Here is a 16134-nt window from a genome sequence, read left to right as displayed (position 1 = left end):
AAAAGCTATGTGCGCCTCGGATGATATTATGAATCATAAAGACTGCGTCTGACGCCTCTGGCACTTCCACAACAAGAAAAAGAATCGTAGTGGGGGATATCTCGGCCATGGTTGAGAGGAATTGGGGGAAAGGAACTTTGGCTTTGACTCTCTGAAGCCCATGAACCGCGACATGGAGGAGAAAGGGATTGTACTCCGGGAGCTGAGCTGCCGGACTTGCCGCCGAGCTCCCCGCGCCGGAGCTGCCGGACTGCAGTTCAGCTCCCGGAGTACACCCGCCGGAGCAGCCGGAAAGCTTTGGCCGAAGTTCAGCTCCCGGAGTACACCGCCGGAGCTTCCGGACTGCCGGCGGCCGGACGGCTCCGACGGCGGCCAAAGCTTCGGCGAGGGTAGCTCGGCGGCAGTCCGGCAGCTCAGCTCCGGGAGTAGAATCACTTTCTCCTCCATGACCCCTCCTCCGTACGCTTCGGCGGCAGTACGGCAGAGAAAGGGATTGTACTCCCGGAGTTTAGCTGCAGGGTTAGCGCCGAGTTCCCCCTGCAGGAGTTGCTTGTCCCCTGGTCCACAAAATCTTAGCTATGCTCTGATTGGAGGGGAGTGGGGAAGTGGGAGGTAATATTCAACTGTGCCCCCTTCCTACGTAGGACTTTCAGAAATGCATATCTCACTCAAAAAATCATGTACAGACTTTTTTCAAAGTTTGTATGCATGTGGGAGCACCAGAGACCCAAAACAACACCCCAAATCCCAGGAAAAGTGTTGTTTTCATAATATGTCCCCTTTAACTTGGATCATACACATTTCCCACAGATGTATCCGGCTGCAGTTGTCATAACCCCTATGAGGTTCAAACAAGCAGTTTGATTGCACGTTGTTAGAGGGAGACAGAGAGAGAGCAGGCGAGACAGACAGAGAGAGAGAGAGAGAGCCGGCGAGACAGACAGAGAGAGAGAGCGAGAAGGCGAGACAGAGAGACAGAGATTCTAAATTCAGTCAGCAGCATTGCATCATGCTAGGCTACCCTACACAATGCTCTGAGCCCTAAGTAACATGAGCTAGTGTCATGTTAACTTGCTAACTCACCAGTAGATGAGTCAAATACCCATACAGCATTGCTTACGTTATGTCGCCCATGGTCAACACAATCAAACTAAAAATAACTTCACAAGCTGTGAAGAACTGGTCACAGGTCTCGAACTGGTCTTGAGCGTTGTTTTAACATTAGAATGGTTCTGTACAATATTACTGTAGGGTTGTCATGAGCCACAAATGAGGTCTCTGCTGGATTACTGCTTCCCGTGTTACCCCCGAAGTTCAGGGGGTAAAGAAGATATGATGTTATTAACAGGTGATCAAATGAACCCTCACCTTGAAAATAACTACAGATTTCTCGGTTTGAACATTACTAGGAGGAATGTTTGGATAATGCAAGTGCACAACTCAACCTCATATATGACAGAATTATAGCGTCAGATAATTGAATGCCAGAAGTGTTACATATTATCATAATTGTATCAGTGTGCAAGGTTGGGAAGGCAAAAAGAAAATAATCATACAATAGAAACGGTTCTGAAAGGAGAAGATTAAAAGGTTTCACAGCTAAACACCATGCTACCATGTGTGTGTGTGTGTGTGTGTGTGCGGGTGTGAGTGTGGTCCATCAGTAACAAAGGTACAAACTATGGAACAGTATTACCCTACAATAATAGGCTGGAAATAAATAGTACATAATTAAACCCTGCTATCCGCCTTTGATAATATATTCTTTCTACCAACAATAAAAGGGATAAGTAGCAATAGGAATCTTCAATCTGAAAAATGCTCTTACTGAGGACCTTTTGTATGAAGGACTTATGATGAACTGTTGATGCACCCGTACAAGCATAGAGGTGCACGTGCACACTGATTGAGCTTATCTTGTGAATTATACCTTGAACTGAGCCTTTGAAAAGGCTTCAGGGAGGAGGTACTCAGACACAGGTCTGTCAAGAATGTAAGCAGAAGGAAAGACTAGAAAACATGTACAAAGTCCACTATGGAGAAGTTATTTGGGTACATCTATATATAGATGTTCATCTATCTATATATATATTTTACACACACACACATTCTGATGTTTACGTCTGCTGTACATAAATATTTGTAATGATAGCAATATTTTTGCTGAGGTGTACTGTGTAGCGACCATAATGTCTTCCTATCCATCCGTTTCGTAAGAAGGGTTACATCGGAAAAGGTTGCTAACCACACATTATGATAACACCACGGCGTTATCTCCTAGCCACTCAATAAAGGTTAACAACATCCCTGAGAGAGAGTTTGAACAGGGACACCATGTAGAGAGCCCTATACGACTCACTATATTCAGCACCATATTCAGCTGCTGTTTAAAAATCCATCATTGAGAATTGTGTGCAGAGGTTGGATAAAATAGTTTCTAGGGAAAGGTATATCTATGTCTATGAGGAGGTTTGATAAGATAGTTTCAATAGGGAAATGTATATTTATAACTATGCAGAGGTTTGATGAGATAGTTTCTAGGGAAAGGTATATCTATATCTATGAGGAGGTTTGATAAGATAGTTTCTAGGGAAAGGTATATCTATATCTATGCAGAGGTTTGGTAGGATAGTTTCAATAGGGAAAGGTATATCTATATCTATGAGGAGCTTTGATAAGATAGTTTCTAGGGAAAGGTATATCTATAACTATGCAGAGGTTTGATGAGATAGTTTCTAGGTAGAGCTATATCTATGTCTATGCAGAGGTTTGATAAGGTAGTTCCTATGGGGAAAGGTATATCTATAACTATGCAGAGGTTTGATAAGATTGTTTCAATAGGGAAAGGTATATCTATAACAATGCAGAGGTTTGATAAGATTGTTTCAATAGGGAAAGGTATATCTATAACAATGCAGAGGTTTGATAAGATAGTTTCAATAGGGAAAGGTATATCTATAACCATGCAGAGCTTTGATAAGATTGTTTCAGTAGGGAAAGGAATATTTTTAACTATGCAGAGGTTTGATAAGATAGTTTCAATAGGGAAAGGTATATCTATAACTATGCAGAGCTTTGATAAGATAGTTTCAATAGGGAAAGGTATATCTTTAACTATGCAGAGGTTTGATAAGATACATTGGGTCAGGCAGTGTTTTTCCACTGCAGCAAGTTCAAACACACAAACAGAATCAGCCACAGTTGAAAACATTCTGGCTGTTTGAACACGTCTACTGGTTGGAGGGATACATCACAAGGGGTCAGGGTTGAAATAATCTTAACTCTGAGCGGGTCCCACCCTGCAGCTGGTTGCGTCTGGTGTCCGACCACGTCTCAAGTGAACACTCTTCGAGACGGAGAGAGGGTGGAGAGGGCGAGGATAGGGAGGCAGGTAGAGACAAAGGGCAAGAAGGAGAAGTGGCAGAGTGGGTCAGAAAGAGAGAGGTAAAGAAAGGCTGGGGGATCCATTGGGACGCAGCTTAGTTGCTGCGGAGGCATATGGGAGTGAGGGCGAAGCAGAGGTGACCCACCTGACCCGCCTTGAGATAATGACCAGAAAGCGACAGAGAGAGACATAGAGCGACAGAGTGAGAGAGGGGGAACATTATTCAAGGTGGACTACAAAGTGGGAAAGTTTACTTAAGTGGTGAATGTTGAGAATTAAAATGGTATGACAATAATTGTACACCCAGTAGCAATTAGAGTATACAGGGTGGTTATAAGGGTAGGAAAATGTTTTGAATTTCTTAATTCTTATTGGAATCTTTCGGGATTGGAAGAAACAAACTACCAAAAGAATATCCTTAATGGTATAATCGAGAGTCGCTCTGAATCTGAACTACGGAACCCAGCATTGGAACTAGGGGAACAAGAAATGGAACCCAGTATTGGAATCTAACCATTGTTAGTGCCAGTGGTTGCTCAGGCAACACACTCATATACGACTGAGGAAATAGCCCTTCAATCTGGCTATACCTTCTTTTTTTTTAGACCATGACACAATGCTGTATCGCCACCGTCCTTCGCTCGTTGACCTCGTTGGCTATTTTGTCTCCACCTCAGTCGTCGTGGTTACGGAGTGACCAGGGATTAATAAGGTGCGAGGCTGAGGCTGTTTTTAGCACTTACCCACGAAGAGATACTTCAACATGTATAGACACGCACAAGCACAAACATGCATTAATGCAGACCCCAAAACGTTTACACCATTATCAGACATCCACACAGGGCTGGAAAGTACTGTTTAGTACTAACTGATTGGTTATCTACACTTTATTCCAAGGCCGGTCACAGTAAAGCAATGTAGTTAAAGGTCATTAAATAGCAGGGATTAGGCATAGATTTCAATCCTTGGGGATTGATCTTTCATGTTGGAGTCACTAGACTATCCTTCCTAAAAAAACAGAAGCTGAAGTAAATGTAAAGCCTGTTGGGGTAAATTTATATTAAACCTCTATTTCACTAGGGAAACCCATTTTCAATTGTTTCCCTAATCCATACAAGAAAGTTCCATACAAAAGTTGAAATGGATCACAGTTATACATAAGAAAAATAATAAATAAATAAGTTAGTCAATCAATGAAATGATTAACGGTTAATACCGTTTTCCACTCTAAAGAAACAAGTGCCATTCTGGTCTCTTCTTCCAGGTCTTGAACCATTGAGGGTTACCCCTGATGCTGTTGCCTTGACATTAAGCCGTTAAAAACGTGATTAGGACATAAGCCAGCATCCGTCCATTCTCTAAGCCATGGTCCCAGTGTTGCTTACCGGGGCCATTAACTGAGTAACCTAGCTACTGGACCCGCACAACACCACGCTAGGACAGAGAGGGAGAGGCCATCCCCTGTCCCTCTGTTACCTTATCTTTCCATCATGCCAACATTCATCCTTCTCCGGTCCTCGCTCTCTGCCCTGTCACCATTCTCTCCATTCAAAACGTGTGTTTGTTGAGGAGCCAGTTAAAAGTGGCACCAGCAGCTGTTCAAACACAATGACCCCCCCATGGGATCCAATATGAGTGTGTGTGTGTGTGTGTGTGTGTGTGTGTGTGTGTGTGTGTGTGTGTGTGTGTGTGTGTGTGTGTGTGTGTGTGACCCCCCAGCGTTCAACGCTGATTGCATGCTACCTATCATCAGCGCCCCAATCCTGTCTCCGTCATCACTAGGGAAACTGGATGGTGGGGGGGGGGGGGGGGGATTGGGGGCTGATAAGAGGGACGCACAGACCGAGACACGGAACCAGAAAGAGAGCGGGAGCAAGGGATGAAGCAAAACAGGGAGGGAATGAGACAGGATATGGACACACCTCTGTGCCCACATCCTGTAGTACTGTGGCCAGTGTTGAGATGTAAAGTAAGCTGAATTGACATCAAATCTGGTGGTTAATTAGAAACAAAAGACCAATACCTGAAGTATGGATCATGAGGTGGTAGCATAAGTACTAAGCAGCAAATTGTGTGATGGATCATTAAAGCCACATTTCCACCGCAGGAACTTTACCGCAGAACTAGGAACCATTGCAGTAACCAAGTGAGTTTCCATCGCAGGAACTAGGGTCTAAATTGAGTTCCATGGACTTTATTTTACCCCCAAAAACATGCCTGCTCGAGGGGTAGGAATTTCCAAAGGGTTCAGGAACCCTGGAGGTGTGGATTGCAGCACGGACATCTCTGACTGGTGGAAGGCTCGCAGCAGTTCATTTCAGCCATTTTAACATCTGTAGCCGCAAACCCGTTTATTTTGTTGACTTCAACATGCAGTAGGCTGAATCAGACAGTCTTTTAATTGCATCCATACTGGTCATCATCATTCATTCATCCTTCCCGATAGCAGTTGGCACCACAAGACAATGCTAACATGCACTGTGGGCGATGAATATAGGTTGCTTTTGATAACATGACGTTGGGCAGTTGTATTGCAAATGTTTAGTTTGGATACCAACTTCCTCTGCAAGACTGATAGCCTTTTTTTAGTAAGCAGTTGAAAATGGAAACCTACTCAACACGAACGTCTCCAAAAGGTGGATGTATTATGGAACGCACACCCACTTGACTTAATCCCTCTCATCCGCGAACTCATCTGCAACACAATTAAACACCCCATAATAATTTAATTCTCTAAATACACAGGCTGTTTTGATGAAAGTACAGCGCTATCACTGAACCACTGGATCACAGAATACAAGCTTGTATTCACAGGCTATTATGAGTTTGAGGGTTGAATACATTTTTCTCTTTCACCGCAGCTATTCTTATCGGTAAATATGCTGCATATTTGCATTGTAACCAATGGTTTGAAGTAATTTTCATGGTCAGATTTTTCTCAGTATTTCTCTCTCCTTTATTCGTTATGTGCCTGCTGTAAAGTACTTTAATTTGCCTGATTTTCACGGCTCATTAGACAGTGGTGGGAAAACAGATAACAAAGGGATGAAGGAAACCTTTTAGTCATTTGAAATGTGGTTCCTGTGACAAAAAGGTCAAGGTAATGGTGGTGGAAAGCCAAACCTTTTAGACTTTCGCCAAAAAGTGGCCAAAATAAGATGAAAACTTTTGTTGACAGATATTTTTCTGCATTATGTTTTATTCAACAGTTCAAATCCCTTTGGGATCATCGCTGCCATCTCAACTCAAGTTAAGAAAGAAAAAAAATAGAACGAAAAGCTAAACAGAGAATGATTGCCATTCTTCTAAAACCTCCAATAGAAGACAAACCAAAAATAAAATATCTCCAGAGGACACACCAAACAAATATAAAATGTGCTATCTTGTGGGACTTGAATCTTATCTGTTCTTTATATTATTTCTGCTCTTATCAAGGCGGATAGGGTCAACCCAAACTCCTCACTCCCCATTTAAAAATGCTTTTGGGAATATCAGCCCAAAAATATATTTTATCTAGTGCTGAAGGAGACTCAGGAGAGCGATAGGGCATAACACACCAACCTCAATGAATTATGTATGCGACTGTAGGTGCACAGAGAACGCTGCGTGTGCACACTACACAGGAGTGTGTGTGTGTGTGTGTGTGTGTGTGTGTGTGTGTGTGTGTGTGTGTGTGTGTGTACATATGTATGTATGTATGTATGTATGTATGTATGTATGTATGTATGTATGTATGTATGTATGTATGTATGTATGTATGTATGTATGTATGTGTGTGTGTGTGACGCTTTTGGCAACTCTTTCCCGCTAAATTCTATGCATGTGCAAAGCAGTGATAAGTCAAAGTGCCCCTGGTACGCAGCCGCTTCCTGCGTGTTCTGTAGTGTTCTGTCCCAGACAGAACACTACAGAAAACAGCTGTTTCCCACAGCATACACTCTGCAATCAAGTCATCGTTATGTACGCCACATGGTGTGTAGATCAGTCTATGAAAATGTGTGGCTTCCGTGGTAGATGGTTATGGTAAGGGGGTAAGGTAGACTCTGGGATGATTTGAGTTGCCTCAAAGTATCCACAAATCAGGGAATGAGTTCCTGCGTGCCACCATATGGAAAATCCAAACATCCTTTTTCTTATAGGATATGTTTTATTTTAATGAAATATATGAATGTATTTTTTTGGACAGAAAGATGGATTAATTTCTAAATTAACTCTGAAAATGAAATGCACCACCGTCTTGATTCCTTATCCATTTTGCATTTGCGAACCTCACTTAAATATATCATGTTCTCTTTCAACGTATTGGATGTGTCTCACATTTTTCGACGTATCGTGAACCCCGAGTAAAGTCAGCTCTTGGCACAAGAGCTGACTTGTTGTTCTCGGTAATCGAATGACAATCTGATCCAAGATCAGCCTCCATCACATTATAAAGGCGTGTCGTATGTCAAGAGTGTCGTCCTTACCAGCATTGGCATGACGAGGTCGGCGAGGTACACGAACGCCGCCCCCAGAGTGAAACCCACGGCCACAGGCACGAAGGCGAAGGCACCGTATTTCCCAGACTCCTCTGCCATACCGATCGCCGGAGCCAGCAACGACCAATAGGAAGCAGCCAGCATCACCTAGGGAGGTGATTGAAGAGATACAATAGGACAGGATGTTTACAGTTCTTATCCAAAGCAATTTCAGCTGAAATCCGAACCCATTATGTCATTGAGAAGCAGGTAGCGGTTAAGACAGAACCTTTTGAGTCACAGACCAGCCATTACACTTTTGCCTTTATTGTTGTTGTAGCAGTAGCAGTAGTAGTGATAATATTTTGAGGTGTAACTATGTGTTCATCCTTGTCTGTGTTCTGTGCATAAAAAAGACTATGTCACATATCCCAAGGGATACACCAATAAAGGCATCCAACACTGCATTAGCTCATAAAATCTGTATTAATTCCAACCTAATTGCCAACTTGCCCACCTTACCATCAAGAGTCCACAGGGTTAAGAGACAATGTGTTCGTTCTCTCTTTACAACAGGTCTATAGGGAGCACTGATAAATGGGACAAACAGAGGCTAACAGATGCTACCACGACGTGGAGATGCGCTAGCGGCTATGTTCGCCTATGGCTATAGCGGACGTCCGATTGAGAGAGAAAAGCCTATTATCTGATGCGACTGTGAGACCCAGGACATGTGCTGCGCAAGGAACATAATGAGTGGTTTTGCTCTTGTGATCTTGGGGGCTTTGTGGACCACAGCGCTAATTTGGTTCCAGGTGGAGGCGGTTGGTGAAAATACTATAGCGGAATGCCAAATAATTGGTTTTAAATATCCAGGGGAAGTGAAGCTCCTCACTGCTTCACAACCATGATTGTTGTTGCTGGAACAGAGGACCAACACAAAGAGGACCAAGAGTATTTTGCGGAAGCCCACGATCAACCAACAACGATGTGATTCTGTAGTGCATTCGGTCTACGGTACAATAATGCCTCCAGCGGTGGTGGAAATGTGTCAAGCCCTGAGAGCCCTGGTTGCTACAGGCATTGTACTGTATTTAATCTCTGCCTCTCACCCCCATCTGCCAGTCTCTCGGTCCTGCATTATTCATGAGTACACTTTACACCTTTAACGCATTATAACATTACATATGAACTCGGATATCAAATCAGCCCAGTGTTTATTCTTGCAGAGTACATATTAGTTGGTTTTGATTTGTTGTAGTGTGATACAATTTAATTATGTTGACAATATTCTGCAATGACTGTGTGTTTTCTGTCTTCAAAATGAAAAAAGAAATAGAGCTGGGAAAAACGTGGCAAGAGGATGGGAGGTAAGCGGTAATTGACCTGTCAGGGTAAATCAAATAGCTTAGAAAACCTCAGCATAAGGACTGCTAAGAACTTGACTAGCATTTTCTGAAAAAAGAAAAGTATCCTGTTAGGTTTGATCAATAGCCCCGTCAAACTGCTCCCTGAGAAGGGCAGCTACTGCCAGGCTGGTTCCTTCTCTTTAGAGGGCTGGAGTGGAGACCGGCAGGATGCCATCAATCAGCAAGACGGTTCTCATGGTATCAGACCTACTGATAACTGATCCTGTCCACGCGTCCACAAATGGATATGCATGGAGCGGGGTGGATGTGGCCAGGGGTTGCATGAGAGATGTAGTACCCATTGCCTAGGCAATGTTCCTGGAATTTTTGTATTTTCAAGACGTTTTTCAGGCCATGTGTTAAGTATTCTGGTATTGAACCCACCCTATATCAGCCAATAAGCTGGGAACCCAACATTTACATTCAAATCCATTACAAGCATATCAAACTCCAGAGTTAAGCTGTGCATATTCCACCACAGTCAACACTCAGTAAACCTGTGCATATACCAGCACAGTCAGCAATCAGGTTTACGTGGCGGAGACTCTCACTGAAGGTCGACAACAATCAAAGGATATAAATTGAAAATCAAAGTAACTCCGAAAATATCCAAGTGCTCCGTGAGCAATCTTCTAGTTCACCATTGTTTGCCAGTGTTACTCACAGTTGCCATCTATTCACACCAACCCCACTATTAGAACAATATGTCATGTCTCCAACAAGCCCTTCTGCGTCTTCCGCTATGTCTCTGATGAGGGATGACCCAAATATCGGCGTGTTGCGTGGTCCAGAGGGCCTTCCACACATACACACAGATTAAGACGTGCACTACTCCTGTCACAGCATATTTGCAAAATCTGCCTCGGACGCTTGTTGGCTGTTTGTTCCATGTCATGGGCTAATGCAGTCGGAGCTGGATCAACCAGACTGACGGCTTGTGTCAAAGTCTAATTAAAAGTCTGATGCGGTTTACGATACCGTCAAATGAGTGAAGTCAAGTCGTGCGTGGAAAATTTAAAAAGTATATCTCCGTCTAGATGAGACGCAAGACAAGAACGTACTGCTCTTCAGAACTATTTTAAGTGCACCGTCTTCTCGTCTTTTGACAGCGATGCATCGCTCGCTATAAATGCCATAACCGTTTTTATTTTACATTTCGCTCCAAGTTGCTGAGTATACAACTAAGTGGATTCCAGAGGAAAGGTTGCAGATTTCAACCAACTGAATCCCCCCCTCACCTCTCTCTTTCAAACAAAGCAGGAGAAGCTACGATGGCCTTCAAGATTAAAGTGCCAGTAGTGGGCTTCCAATATTATGGAGGCACACTACCATCTAATGTGTCAAGTGACGAGGTTCCTTGATATATTAATAAATTGTGTTTGTCATGGAGTCTCTAAAACTGTAGGTCATCTTACAAGTGAGATAGCGTTTATGCTTCAAATTGTAAAATGTGTCCTCTCCAGAGCAGATTAGCTGTTTTGTGCTGCTGTAGAAATATGGCACTGGAACATGGTGGTGGAACATGGCGGTAGATCATGGCAGTGCAGCATGGCAGAGCAACATGAAAGAGGAACATAGTTGGACAGCATGAGGGGGCTGCTTGGAAGAGGACTCGCTCCCTAGTTAGATATGAAGGGCGCATTCTACATTGACGAAAACAAAGATTTGTGTATTTGCCTATTCCAACAAATTATACATTGTTGAGAACATATTTGATATCTGGTAACTTTTTTTTCTGTTGGATGCCACTCAAGTCTGCTCCTTAAATAAATAAAGCCGCCTTTCAGAACAGTGCTAAAAGGTTAGAGGGTCCCTGAACACATTTATTTTAATACAGAGCTCAAAATAAAGTCTGCAGACATATACAGGAATGTAGAAATATTACATTTAATAACAAGTTTATTTCACTCTTCTATAGTGGCACTCTTTTAATCCACTGGCTTCTTCCGATATAAGAAAAGCAGAGAAAAAGACTCCCACAAAACCCCACACTGTTGGCCCATTGATAACCCATTTCCAAATGTTATTTCCTAATAACTCCTAATGAAACACCAGTACGCCCACCACAACAGCATAGAGCTGTGTGTACCTCATCACAGTTATCACAGCCGGTACAGTAAGGAACATCCCGCTGGGGGCTGTTCCTATATAAACCACACAATCGACCCTCAGTAATCACCCGTGATAAATCTCCATGGTTCACCGTTAAGATGCTTTCCTAAAACAACGACGAACCAATTGAACCGAACTTCCGCTTTATCAGTGTCGCCGATTGAGTCTGGCTCAGGGGGGGAGATCTCTGTGTTAATGAATGTAAAGTTTCAACACACCCTCTATAACAAACCTCCCCGACTTCACAGTCACTGTGATCCATTTCCATGGTCGGGCCAATCAAGTCGCTTTCTTAAAACGTTGCAGCGGTAATTGAACGGAATTTCCTGTTTTTGTGCGCAAACTGGGTCGTCACTCGTATGGGGGTCTCCGTGTTAAGTAATATACTGACGCCATGCGTGCTTCTTGTGCCATCTGGAGCATCAGCAGTCAGTTGCTGTGAATGACTTGCATTGTCTGCCAATCAGTCGCTGTGTGAAAAGTGTCTGAACTTCTGTTAAGGAACCATGCCTGTTGGCTCAATCAGGGGTAAGTCTTCATATTAATTAACACACCGACTGGATGATTACCAATACTCCCATTTTGAAGCAGCTGCACAACCATCCGCAATGATTTGTGGCAGAAACAGTGGCAGCCGGGGTGACTGACAATGTTTATGGAGACATGGCTGATAAAAAATAATCTCCTTCATCAGATGGCTGCCGGGGGGTTTTGTCAAAGATATTGCATCTGCTCTCTTTCAGCTTCTAAAGCCCAGGCGCTGTCTCAGACTTCACACGGAGAGAGTCCTCAATGGATCTGGAGCACAGATTTAAACAAAACCCAAGATCTTTAGAATTTGTTGTGTTGCCCCCTGCATTATGTCATCCATTAAAACATTGGTCCTTTTTTCAACACATTTTGGTGAACTTGAAATTCATATGAACTTCTCCACCAGAAGATGGCAAGTTAAATGCAAAAGAAAAATCCCTGTCAAATGTTTGTTCTACGTCAGACCGATTGATCATAAGCACGTGATTGATGATGTTAATAGCGATGTTCCAATATTTGCCGGTGTCGGATAGTAGATGGACTCATTAAATAACTTTTCTGACTATTTATAAGTAAGTATGGATGGAACCTTGAGTTTTTCAATGCTTCTAAAATGTACCACTAGGAGAAATGGGGAGCCAGGGTTCGGCATACGGCTCCTAGAATAATAGTCTCGGACATTCATATTGATTGTATGTTTGTCTGTCTGCTTGAACTGTTAAACAGTTTATACACAAATGATCCTAACCAAAAAATGAATTGAATGTATTGACTCAAGAATAGAACCTTAAATGACAAAGCAGGAGCTCAAAGCCATGGCTTCACACTTTTCTCGTCCAATTTGTTTATGAGGGAAGAGGAGAAAAGAGGAGGAGGAGAAAAGCAGAACAAAAGAGGTGACCCTCCTTCAAAGGCAGCTTAGAGTGCAGAAAAGATGCCAAATGGACCATGGACAGATAACAGTAAATTATTCAGAAAATGAGCACTGATCAAAATCACTGACTCCTTTCTTGATCAAAAGCCTAAGCAACTCAATCTTTGCTGGAATATGGTAAACCGCCAGTCTACTGATCAAGATAAAGAGTATCTTATTTGTGATCGTCTTTCACGATCACAGATAAATTTAACCAATATGCTTACATGAAGATTACTATTTACAAATGCAACATAGTTAGAGAGAATATTCTATATTCGTACGGACAAAAGCATGAAGCCTATAGCAGACAGACACAGCGTGAAGTGAAACAAGATCTCTCTTGCCTCTCACTTCTTACTTTCTGACATGTTATTCCTCTTCCCTCTTTTTCTCGTCTCCTTAAATGATTTTTTTTCGTATATAGTCACTGAATCCTTTATATTGCCTTTTACATTATTTCCATCTTTCATCCGAGCTGACAAGCCCCTCAGCCTCTTTCACAGCATCTGCTCTCACCAAGTTAACCTCAAGGGCATTATGGAATTCTCACTCTTTCCTTACTTGAAATTGGCGACTATTGTCAGAGTGTGGTTTCATTCTACCAGGTCACCTCTCATAACCTATTGAGAAGGTGTCATTTCAACCAATATATGTATGTATATTTTTTAATTGGTCTCTTGGCTATCTCTGTTGATTGGCATCCTTCAACCTAAGAGAGGAAATTAGTTTGAGACTTTGCGACACTTTAGCCTAAGCCATAATTCTGACGGACATGGTCCAGTAACAGGACCTTACCCTTAAAGGGTGATTCCGGTGTTAAATGGATTTGGGATATGTTTTGTATGATAACGAGTTGAAACGTTCGTTTTGGAGCACAAAAAACGCATATAGACGCTTTCTTCAGTTGGCTGTTTTTAGCCGATTCTATCAAAACGCTATAAACTTGGAACGATGGGGGCACTGGTTATGGTAAAAACTAAATCGCTATTTTAAACCACTTAAAAGGCTAAAAGTAGCCCGACACTTCTTTGGTAGTATAATAAGGGTCTTAACATATAAAACGAGGCATTGAGAACTTTGTAAGTGTACAGATTGTTTATTAAAAAGGACATTTTATACACACAATACCATCAGTAGATCACCCGTCGACGCCATTTTGTTTTTAAGACTCGATAGGTAGATTGACGAACACAGAGATTGTGACATCAGTCAGCAACACGCAAGCTCTGTGTTCGCCAATCTACTTCTACTCTATGTTAAGACCCTTATTATACTACCAAAGAAGTGTCGGGCTACTTTCAGCCTTTAAAGTGGTTTAAAATAGCGATTTAGTTTTTACCATAACCAGTGCCCCCATCGTCCAAGTTTATAGCGTTTTGATAGAATCGGCTAAAAACAGCCAACTGAAGAAAGCATCTATATGCGTTTTTTGTGCTCCAAAACGAACGTTTCAACTCGTTATCATACAAAACATATCCCAAATCCATTTTACACCGGAATTACCCTTTAAGGAAATGCTCCTCTACGCAAAGCAGAGGAGGGTAATGTTTCATTCGGAGTAAAGTTTTAAATGACATGCCCTAACGAGTCTTCGGGGTTCACAAAATAAATGCCTGCGCACAGCAGATTTTAAATTGAGTGGGACGATGGAAAGCAGGTAATTAACCACAGTGTAAGTGTTGGGTGAGAGAGTAAAAGGATGGAATGTGTTTTCCTGGATTCAATCTAGCTGTGCTGTTCAGGGAACATCTTTTCCCAGAAGAAAATAACATAAAATACATTGAAAATCCATCAATGGTAGTGATGGAAGCAGTGCTATTTGTTTCTGATGAAAAAACTGAAAATGCTGTTCATCAAAATAATAACAGCAGAATAACAGCTTGCTACACTTTACTTCCTAGCGTGTAAAGGCCATGTCTACCTTTACACAAATGTGTACAATAGTACCCATTTCATACTTTGTGGTATGTTTGAGTAATATTAATATTTATTGTACGTTTTATATATTATCTTTAGATTTAACAATAGCATTAAAGAAGCTCAGAAATGAAACTCCTTAATTCGGGTATCATTTCTCACATTTGCCTAGTCAGAAATATCCTCCCAATACGAAAAAAGAAAAGAAAATCAAGAAAAAACTTTAACAAAGTTTTACCAAAGTTTTACCAAAGATTGTGCTTGAGGAAAAATAATACCCCTGCCCCTGTAGAAACAATCTGACAGGCCTACCAAGGTGCCAACTCAACAAGCCTCAACTAAGAAAATGGCTTGGAGTAAAACAACACTTATCCCTACCCAGCTGTCACTGAGTCAAGATTAAGACCAAAACAAAAATGCATTTGGAGGAATTGCTAACTAGTCTCCCACTCTGTGGAAAGGAGGCCAAATTGGCCTGAGGGGTTATTTATCTCCATATTCTGTTTTTCCACATTTCTGCCTCGTTCAAATCCCCCATGGCACGCTGAACGTGCGGGCTAGTGTGGAGAACCACATACGGTCTGGGGAAAATAAGATAAAAAAATAAAAAACCTTAGGGAGCCAGAAGAACTATTGCAAACTAAATTAAACTCTGAGCTCCAGAATAAATCGCCCCTGTCGCTCACATCTTTTTGATACCGTGAGCCCTGACCAATGAAAAAAGTATTAGAATCAGAAATTGGTATCAGACGAGGTACTTTAGCCAGCTTACACCGCGGTAGACAGAGGTATCGGCCCAGGAAGGATATGAAGAGACACGGCTGGGGCAGTGGGAACCAATTGAGCAGAACCCAACAAGATCTCCCCATCTTGTGTGCGTCCATCAGGCCAATGGGGAAGGGAAGCCTTGTGGCGCAGCCATACCAGATAACCACCCTTGTAAGAGATATTGTTGGTAACAGATGAAGCACATAGGATGTAAGGGATCTGCAGGGGTTGCAGTCATGTTATATGAAAAAAATCAATGGGTTGCTCCCTGAGGCAGCTCAGGCTTATGCTATGGGGGTGTTGTAGCCAATACAACAACGTTTTGTATTCATGGATGTTTACAGTCTGAGATACTATTATTACATCTGATCTCTCATCTCCATTGAGATGGCTCCTCTACCTCTGCTATAAACTACTTTTACTTATCTACCATTTAGTCAAATACTTTCTTTGAAAGAGCATCAGGGGCCAGGAGGCCTATAGGTAGGGGCCAGTAGGCCTACAGGCAGGGGTCAGGTCGGGCCAGTAGGCCTGCAGGTAAGGGGCCAGGAGGCATACAGGTAGGGGGCCAGGTAGGGGCCAGGAGGCCAATAGGTAGGGGCCAGGAGGCCTACAGGCAGGGGTCAGGACGCAGCCAGT

The 16134-nt window shown here is 42.5% G+C and overlaps 1 protein-coding gene across 3 annotated transcripts in view; it reads right to left on the bottom strand.

Moving 5' to 3' along the window:
- The window catches only part of slc39a11 (solute carrier family 39, member 11), a 65185-nt gene that overhangs the window by 41580 nt on the left and 7471 nt on the right, over window positions 1–16134 (bottom strand). For all 3 annotated transcript variants that reach the window (XM_079756662.1, XM_079756664.1, XM_079756663.1), the window contains exon 4: window positions 7852–8010. In XM_079756662.1, coding sequence (XP_079612788.1) covers window positions 7852–8010 — 159 coding nt within the window. The remainder of the gene's footprint in view (window positions 1–7851; window positions 8011–16134) is intronic.

This window comes from Pollachius pollachius (assembly GCF_949987615.1).
Source record: "Pollachius pollachius genome assembly, chromosome: 19".
NCBI classification, from domain to species: domain Eukaryota; kingdom Metazoa; phylum Chordata; class Actinopteri; order Gadiformes; family Gadidae; genus Pollachius; species Pollachius pollachius.
This window is presented reverse-complemented; position numbering and strand designations above follow the sequence as displayed.